Source organism: Sapajus apella, unplaced genomic scaffold, assembly GCF_009761245.1.
Source record: "Sapajus apella isolate SASKATOON/1434 unplaced genomic scaffold, GSC_monkey_1.0 scaffold36, whole genome shotgun sequence".
Classification (NCBI taxonomy): domain Eukaryota; kingdom Metazoa; phylum Chordata; class Mammalia; order Primates; family Cebidae; genus Sapajus; species Sapajus apella.
In genome coordinates, this window is record NW_022436976.1 from 18,009,726 (window position 1) to 18,019,233 (window position 9,508).

Here is a 9,508-nt window from a genome sequence, read left to right on the forward strand (position 1 = left end):
TACATTGGTTTGACCTGAAAAGCCGGGATATTTTGGAGGAGGAAGGGTTTGGCCAGCGGTGGCAGAAGGAAGGTTGTGGAAGCCAAGGTTCTTGTTATGTATGTGAAGCCTGTATTATGCCTCAGAGAGAACAGGTGGTATATGTATCTTAAAAGGTAAGTGACCTTAAAAGGTGTCAGACTCTTAGTTAACTCTCTCCGGGATCAAGGAAAGACCTGGAAAGGGAAGGGGATTTTCCACAGAATGCAAATTTCCCTCTCAAAAGAGCTTTGCACAGGACCATTCCAAAATATGTCAGAAATATAATTTGGGGTAAAATACTTTGATCTCCTTTGGGGCTGCTACCTGTCATGTGATGCTATACCAGAGTCAGGTTGGAATTTGTTTTTGTTTGTTTGTTTGTTCGTTTTGAAACAAGTTCTTACTTTGTTGCCTAGACTGGAGTGCAGTGGCTGTGATCACGGCTCACTGCAGCCTTGATCTCCTGGGCTCGAGTGATCCTCCCACATCAGCCTCCCAAATAGCTGGGACTACAGGCAGTTGCCACAACACTAGACTAAATTTTTTAAAGTACAGACAAGTTCTCCCCATGTTGCCCAGGCTGGTCCCTACCTACTGATTCTCTGGGATTGTAGGTGCCAGGCCAGACTCCACAGGTCTTTAAACTTCTACGCAGCAGGTAAGGGGAGAGATTAGGGTGGCGGAAGAGCCGTACCAGCGGCCGCACTCCACACACCCTGGCCTCAGCTGGCTGGGGCACACAAAACCAGGTGCTGCCGCGAAGGACTAGGCCTACAGAGTGCTGCTGTCAAAACCTGCTGCCGACAACTTCCATACACTCCCCAGAACGCTAGTAGGCGGTTGTGTGCGGTTTTCCCTGCATCCGCCGCCAGGCGCTCACGGGCAAGGTAACAAGAAGCCTGACCAGGCTCGGAGATGCGAAGGGCAGACGCAAGCGCATTTGGAAGAGGGACGGGCGGTGGGAGGTGCGGAGGGAGAAAGGAGCAGAACATCTGCAGGCGTTCCGAGCCGCTGGCGGACCGATGGGGCGTCCTGCGAGGGTTCTGCCAGGATGACAGCAGTGCCTAAGGAGTGAGAGGCACCTGGGGCTACTGGAGCCAGACCCTCGATCCGCCCTAGCGGGAGGCGAGGAACAACGAAAACCTCGTATTCCCATTTCTCTAGTGGCTAATGACATTAAAGATTTCATATGGTTACTTGCCGTGTATCTTCAGCGAAATATCCGTTCATGTCTTTTGACTATTTTCTAATTGGATTTTTTAAATAATTGACTTTTGAGTTATTTACATATTCTAGATACTGGTTATATGCCTGATATGTGACTTGTAAATATTTTCTCCTAGGTAAACCTTCTCAGTATCTTTACAGGGTCTTTCATAAAGCAAAAGTTTTAAATTTATGAGATCTAATTCATCAAAATTTCTTTTTTACGTATGTCAATGTAAGAACCTTTTGCCTGTACCGATGCAACAATCCTGCAAGTTCTGCACATATACCCCAGAACTTAAAGTATTTTTTTAAAAAAATAATAAGAACCTTTTGCCTAGCCTTAGACAATAAAGATTTTTTGTTGTTGTTTTTTTAAAACAGTTTTGTAATTTTAAGCATTACAGTTATGTCTAGCCACTTTGCCACTTAATTTTTATTTAAGGGTTTTTTTTTTTTTTTTTCCCCCTTCGGGAGGGGGTTGTCTATGGATGTCCTATCTTTCCAGTATCATTTGTTGAAAAGATTATCTTTCCTGCATTAAACTGCTTTTGGACCTTTGTCAAAAATCAGTTGGACCAGTTTGTGTTGGCAAAGTTTAGCCTGAAGCTTATTCCAACAGGTGAGAAAAGTCCACAGTTTAATCATTCCTCCCCAACTTGTAACCCCGCCCTGAACTTCTGGACTCAAGCGTTGGAGATGTCAGGCGGACCTCGGGCCGCTCTGCGGTGGGTCAGCCCATCAGGGCTGTTTTCCCACCACACACCGCGCAAGCGGAGTCTATGCCTGTTACCCACACTCCCTGCGCCCCCGCACCCCGCTCCTGTGATCACGTCGGAATTTAAAGCGGCGGAGCAGAGAGCACTTGGACTGTCCAATTGGTTGCTGCGGCCATCTCTGCGAGCAGCGCGTTTGTCTTCTAGGCTGTTTAGTTCGTGCCTCCGAGAAAGGTAAGTCTTGCTTTTGCTTTTTTTAGGGATACTTGATACTTGAAAACAACGTGCGCCAGACCCAGCAGATGCTGTCACACAGTGGAAGTTTAAGTGCAAGTTGTCCCTGCACCTGGCACCAGGTCTTTCTTGGCGCGATTATGCAAGAGTCACCCGCAGCCACTGCGGAATCCTAGCAGGTCCCGCAGCTGCAACTAAGATAGTCCCGTTGGGAAGCTAGCACTTTTTAATACAGTAGAAAGAGGTTTGGTAAATGTGCGCGCTTAAATGTTGACGCAGTATCCACTATTACAGCTGCTTAGGTTGCTAGTGTTCGGGAAATAAGAGTGAAGTCATGGGATATGAAAGTAAGATTGAAATGGGCGAGGAGGGTAGCTGCCACCGCAGCCATCAGAGAGAAATCCGACGCGTTTCTCTCTGCAGGCGCGTGGTGATGTCCATGACCCAGGGTAGTGCCGCAGCAGCAGTGGCGGGACCTTGAGCGCGGCACGGCCGCGGAGTTTGGCCTCCCTCTGGTTCCTGGAAGCTTTCACCTCCCCCTCAGCCTAAGGCCAGGTGGCCTGGGAAGTTGGAAGGAGTGTTGTGGGGAGAGGGGTCCGCTGCCTGAGAATGAGAATTCTCTTTACATCTGGAAACTTCAATTATCGCGTGCGTCCTTTACCAATTTTCTTTTTCTCTCATTTTCTTTTTGATAGAGACGGGGGTCTCCCGCTGTTACCCAGGCTAGTTTGAACTCCTATACTCAAGCAATCCTCCCACATTGACCTCCCAAAGTGCTTGGATTACAGGCATGAGCCACTGTGCCTGGCTGCTTTACCAAAGTTCTATGAATGAATTTGTACATACATCCCCTACAGTAGGAAGTAATGTAAAACAGAGTCATTAATAATGCACATTTCCTAATGTGGGATGTTGGTGGCCAAGAGATACTTTGGTCTTTACTGAAACTCTTGTTATACTAACATGGAATTTGTAATAGTTGTGGACAGTGCAGACAGGGTTAGGATTTCTGTGACTAGAGAACTATTAGTGCATGAGGACCTACGGAAATCTGCACTGTTGACTTTTGCAAATAAGATGTGTAAGATTGCATCACTGTAGCAGAAATCTCCTACATTTTTAAGCTAAATTCTATTAAATTCATCATTGCTAAAGGAATTGTGCCCAGGATTTGGATAACTGATGTCATTACTTAATATTTGATGATATTCACTAACACATCTCATAGACTGGAACGAAGTGCTAGATTTTACCTGAAAGCTGCAAAAATGAATGGTTTAGATATATGTATGTATTTATTTTATATCAATTTCAAATATTTTTTAACATCCCTGGTCCCCTTTAATCAAGAATATAAAATCATCTACTTAAATTTTGCCACTTAAGTTTAGAACATTCTTAGAATCACACTATCTTAAAGAAGTCACACTGGAATTAGAAGCAAGTAAGTCTGAAGGTATAACAACCACCACCAACAATTTTTTTTTTTTCAAATCAAAACTCTACTATGGGGTGCGCATGTTTTCTCATACCTGTAATCCCAACACGTTGGGAGGCTGAGGTGGGAGATCACTTGAACACAGGAGTTCAAGACCAGCTTGGACAACACAGTGAAACCCTGTCTCCACAAAAAATAAGAAAATTAGCTGGGCATAGTGTCACATGCCTGTAGTCCCATCTACTTGGGAGGCTGAGGTGAGAGGACTGATTGATCCCAGAAGGTTAAGGCTGAAGTGAGCCATGATCGCACTACTGCACTCCAGCCTGAGGGACAGAGTGAGACCCTGACTCAAAAAAACAAAAACAAACAAAAAAACCCCCACCAAAACTCTAATATGGACATATTACTGTCACAGACCTTGCACATTCTAAAAAGGGTCCTTTTCCCTAGTGCTGGGAGAGTATGTGTTCAACTATGCAGCCAGCAAGAAAGCCTAGTTTATCTAGGGAGTATACCACTCACAAAAAGCCTCTCTTCTCTTTCTGGTATTGTACATGACATGATCATAGCTGTACCTGAAGAGAAGTATATTTTAATGACCATCATCAACTAGAAACATGTATAAATTTCTATACTTAGTGCCAGAGGAATGACATTGCCTTACACTATTCCTACCTCTGTACAGAGGCCAGCTGTGTGGTCTGTCTGCAGAGTCCCTAGAACTTTTTTTCATCTGACCTAGGATGCTTCTGAAGCAGTCCCACTGGACAGCTGTCTGGTATTGAGGATAACTCTGAGAAAAAGTTCTCATAAACCTAATCTACCATGTTTATTCCTGAACTCAAAAAGTTCATTGGCTGTTGAAATCCTGAAATTTCCTTTATTTGCATAAGGCTGAATTAAAAGTATTTTGTTAAAGGTAGTCCATTGCAAAAGAGAAACCACTATTCTGTAGAAAAACTCATTCAATATTTAGAATCTTTTCTTTGCAGAGATGAGATCCTGAAAAGAAAGTGTCTCATATATATATATTATTTTTTTAAACTCCACTATCATTGTGACTAAGGATTCATGAACTGAGACCCCCTCCCGCAGCTCTTGGTGGCACAGGGTGACAGCATGCTCAGAGCAAAGGTGCCACCCATGCCTCTTCTGGGGCTGTGCTGACTGCAGGCACCTTCCCACCACCCCCCAACCATCAACTCCAAAAACCCCCTCCTTTCCCCTGTATTGATGATTCTGTAGCTTTAACCAGGGCAGCGATGTCGCTCTAAATGTCCCCTTGGCATTCAGCCCCAGAGTGTAGGAAATATTCCCCCACCTGTTTCTCTGTGACTGTTCAGTCCTTTTCAATTAAAATCTTCATTTTACAAGCGAGGAAATGAGAGTAAGTAATTTTTGCGAATAAATTTCTTGTAGGGGCATAGTGAGAATTTAATAAAACAGTTTAAGGAAAGAAAACAAAAGGTACTATTTGTTGCGCTCTCTAGATGGTAAAAAGCAAACCACAGGTCTGTTGAATATGTATCACCTGCTGGTCTCTCGGTCCAACAGGCTGAACTGTGTGCCTGGGAATTTTTTTCTCGCTGTGTGCACCTCTTTGCGTCACAGGGTAGACTCTCTCCAGAGTCCTAGTGGACCAGCTGACCAGGCTGACGTGATCTGACAACATCGTAGGTTACCAATATCATCTCTCTCCCTCTCGCTTTCTTCCTAGGAGTCTCCTGCTGCCAGCTAAGTGTGAGAGAACTTGTGCGCGCATCTCCCCTCCGAATCCCAGCGATGGGTAACGTTAGCTTTGGCTCCAAGGAACAACAGCAGCTGCTGGAGCGGTTGCGGCTCCTGCCCGCGATGCTCATCCTCCGCGCCTTCAAGCCCCACAGAAATATCAGCGATTACCGCGTCGTGGTGGTCGGCACCGCTGGTGTGGGGAAAAGCACGCTGCTGCAGAAGTGGGCGACCGGCAACTTCCGTCATGAGTACCTGCCAACCATTGAAAATTCTTACTGCCAGCTGCTGGGCTGCAGCCACGGTGTGCTTTCCCTGCACATCACCGACAGCAAGAGTGGCGACGACAACCACAACCGCGCTCTGCAGCGCCACGTTATAGCCCGGGGCCATGCCTTCGTCCTGGTCTACTCAGTCACCAAGAAGGAAACCCTGGAAGAGCTGAAGGCCTTCTATGAGCTGATCTGCAAGATCAAAGGTAACAACCTGCATAAGTTCCCCATCGTGCTGGTGGGAAATAAAAGTGATGACACCCACCGGGAGGTCGCCCTGAGTGATGGTGCCACCTGTGCGCTGGAGTGGAATTGCGCCTTCATGGAGATCTCGGCCAAGGCAGATGTGAATGTGCAGGAGCTGTTCCACATGCTGCTGGATTACAAGAACCAGCCCGACCCCGACCTCCAGGAGCCCCAGAAGAAGTCCCAGACGCCCAAGACCATTGAGAAGATGCTTGACAAGTGCATAATCATGTGAGCCCCGGGCCTTAAGAGCCAACCCTTCCTACCCTGTAGTGTATAGAAAACGTGGACTAATTTCACTGTGTTACCTGTACATGGCTGATTTTGTGCTGTTGTTTAGACTGTAACAATCATATTGCCAATAAATGTACCTTGTAAGTTGATAACTTTACCTTTTCCCTGGCCAGATAATTCAAATTGTTAAAACATTGGCATTTGAAGAGGAAAACAAAAAGGAACATGATGCATTCAAAGTAAGGCCTTTAATAATAAATTTAATAAGAGAAAATGTTTTGAAAAGAACAAAATGTCAAAATGAATAGAAAGAGAAATTGGAAGGTGTCCTTTTGGTAACCCTATTATTGTGTACAACTTTAAAACATTCCACAACCTGTAAGTGTTTAATCGTATCTTTGAATTGTGTAATTAAGAAATGTGTTTTTACAACAAAGCTTTTGATAAAGTGCTTCGAGACATATATGCTAAACAAAAAGAAAGAATATGCTATAGCTGATCATTAGGGGTGTGGGAGCAGAGAAAACTGTGAAAGTGGAACTCTCTCACTAAAGATGTTAGTAGTTTCCCATGTCATTGAAAAATGTTTGAGTATTCTGCTAACAGTTTTTAAAAGTGTAACAGCTTCTTGACTTAATAAAGCTTTTCCTGCATGCAATCAGCTGTATGAATTTGTCTCATCAGAAAACAAAACATTGCCCATTGTATTAAAATTTAAACCATATCTGTTAAAGGTTTCCAGTAAGAACGTCACACATGGATGTCCCTGCCATGTTGAAATTATCCAATGTGGGAGGGAGGTGTTTCAGGGAGGTCCCTGAAATGCAGAGTTCTTTTGTATCTTTCCTGGACTGACATCCAGAAGAACTCCAGGCATCTTTGAGGAAGATGGTCACAGTGTTGCTGTCTCAGAGGAAGCAGGTGAAAAGCAAACCTCTGCCCTCTGTGGCCTGAAATACTGGATATAGGCAATAGGGAGCAGGATGAAAGAGAAAAGGAGAAATGATATTTGAGAGACTCCCCCATAAGGGAGTTTTTAGAGATTAATTTTATATTTGAACATAATTTTTGAGCGAGGGAATAAGTACACATATCCTTGCTTTTGAGAGTTTTTTCAACTTGAGAGAGGTGCAGAGGAGAGGCTCTTAATCTAGTGATTTTTTTTTTTTTTTTGCTGCAAAATATAATTGAAAAAGTATCTATTGAACAATGTATGTGTTTCTAGAGGAGAAGCACATTGTTGAGAAGGAATCATAAACACGATTTCATGATACTCTAGACAGTTTCAAGCTTGGAAAATCCACTCAGTGGCTCCTTTTAAAATAGTTATTTAAAATTTTCCCTATTCATTTTCATAGCAATTATTCTCAACCACTTGGAAAACACCCAAGTGATTCTACCATATAGCTTTTTATAAATTCTACTCTTTAAAAAAAAAAAATTATTTGCTGAAGTTCCTAATGGAGTAAATCCACTTCTAAAAGAAAATACTCTACCTTGGTTATTCTCCAAGATAATTCTCCTTGAAAATGTATTGCATCTATTGTTGTTCCTCATAGGTGAGCAAAGAGATTATTAAAATTCAAGTGGCAAATACTAACCTTGAGAAAGGGAAGAACAGGTTTTCAATGTTACAGGTAATAGTTTAAAAAAGAATTTTTGTTCCTGGGGTAACATATTTATACAAGTAGGTAGTTATCTTACTGTAGAGAATAATTTTATTTTCCATTAAAACTTGCGCTACATTAAATAGCAAGCTTTTACCCCTCTACTTCTGTCTTTGCCCAAATAGGAAAAATATAATCAAGATAATTACATTTCTTAAGACAACCTAATCACAACACTTTTTTCCTCCCAGTAACCGACAAAATCTATCAAAGGTCTCTTATGTTTCAGTTCAAATCAAATAACATGCATTAACTTTATAGTTCCCTGACTTCAAAATACCTTTGCTCTTGCTACTTCTGAGCTCCAAACACGAAACAACAGGTTGGATTCCATCCAGGGAATCAAGGTATTTTTTTTTATCATACTTAGATATAATTTGTTTCTTCCTAGGATGCTTAAGAAACAGTTTCATTTTCATGACATGCAAGGGCTTCAGGAAGCACCCTACCACAGGGTTCCTGGAAATGAAACCTGAATCTGCTCATGGCTGGGGTGGTCTCCATGTTAAATTCGGTCACTGGCACTCCCCTGGCAGACATCTGATGGGCAAACACAGCAGTGGGGTACACCACAGGGGGAGTACATGCCACTAGACACAGTCACAAGGGTGAACTCTCTGTCAGCCTCCTCCGGAATGGCAGGATCCAGGTTTTCACCTAACCACAGGGCTGAATTTGCAGCAAGCCCCTGCTCTCTGCCTCTTCACACCGGGAAGTTTCTCTACCGAGATTCTGGCGTCTTGAGCTCCAGGTCCTGGAGCACCTTCGCAATAAAGGTGGACAAACTGGACTGTTGTAATTCTCAGACATCACTCCGCAAAAGGTACATGGAGTTTAACATAAGCTAAGGTGGATTTCCAGAAGGTTCTTGGCGCCAGCCTGGGGTGCCGCCCGTGGATGTTCTGTCATGATCATGCCGCGGTGGCCCTGTGCGCCCAGCAGGGCCTCACATTTGGTGGTGGCAAGGTGTGGGGCTGGGCTCCTGCCCCGCCTGACCTCTCACTCACACTGGGGAGTTCCCGCACCCGGGAGGGCGTGGGCAGAGGCCCGAGGAGCCGCCAGGGCCGGAGCTGACATTTTCCCCAATGACCTCCGGCTCCTTTGAAGGGTGGAACCCCACTTACCGCACTAACACCAGCCCCTGAAATGAAGACTGTGTGCTTTGCCTCTGCAAAAACTTCCGAAAATCTGCCATACTTGAACTGGGAGGAGCCATTTTCAGGCAAATCTTGGTTTCTGTGGTGCCTGGAGGCTTCAGGCCACAGCTGGGAAGTTAGGGGGCTCGGGACAATGGGGAGAGGTTAGCAGGTTTTCTTGTAGTTCTGATTCATTCAGTCGTTTATTTAGATATCTGATGTTCAAATGTTTCTCCCAGTTTGTAGGTAGTGTTTCCATTCTTTAACGAGGTCTTTCACAGAAGTTTTAAATTTGATAAAGTGCAATTTATCAAATTTTTCTTTAAGAATTATGCTTTTGGTGTCAAGTTTAAGAAGTTTTCACCTAGATTTTTAAGATTTTCTCCTATTGTTTGTTAAGTTTTATACTTTATGCTTTATATTTAAGTGCATGATCCATGTTAAGTTAATTTTATATCAGGTGTGAGGTTTAGGTTGGGTTTTTTTTTTTTAAGTATTTTTGCCTATGGATGTTTAATTGTTCCCAAACTATTTGCTGAAAAGACTATTGTATTAGTCCATTCTTAGACAGCAGTAAAGAACTACATGAGACTGGGTAGTTTATAAA

At 43.7% G+C, this 9,508-nt stretch overlaps 1 protein-coding gene across 1 annotated transcript; it reads left to right on the forward strand.

The window, feature by feature from the left end:
* The first annotated feature begins 1,631 nt into the window (after window positions 1–1,631).
* DIRAS3 (DIRAS family GTPase 3) lies at window positions 1,632–6,756 on the forward strand. The gene is made up of 2 exons (XM_032296632.1): window positions 1,632–2,177; window positions 5,336–6,756. The coding sequence occupies exon 2, from the start codon at window positions 5,401–5,403 to the stop codon at window positions 6,097–6,099; it is 699 nt and encodes a 232-aa protein (XP_032152523.1). The 5' UTR covers window positions 1,632–2,177; window positions 5,336–5,400; the 3' UTR covers window positions 6,100–6,756.
* Window positions 6,757–9,508: the final 2,752 nt, after the last annotated feature.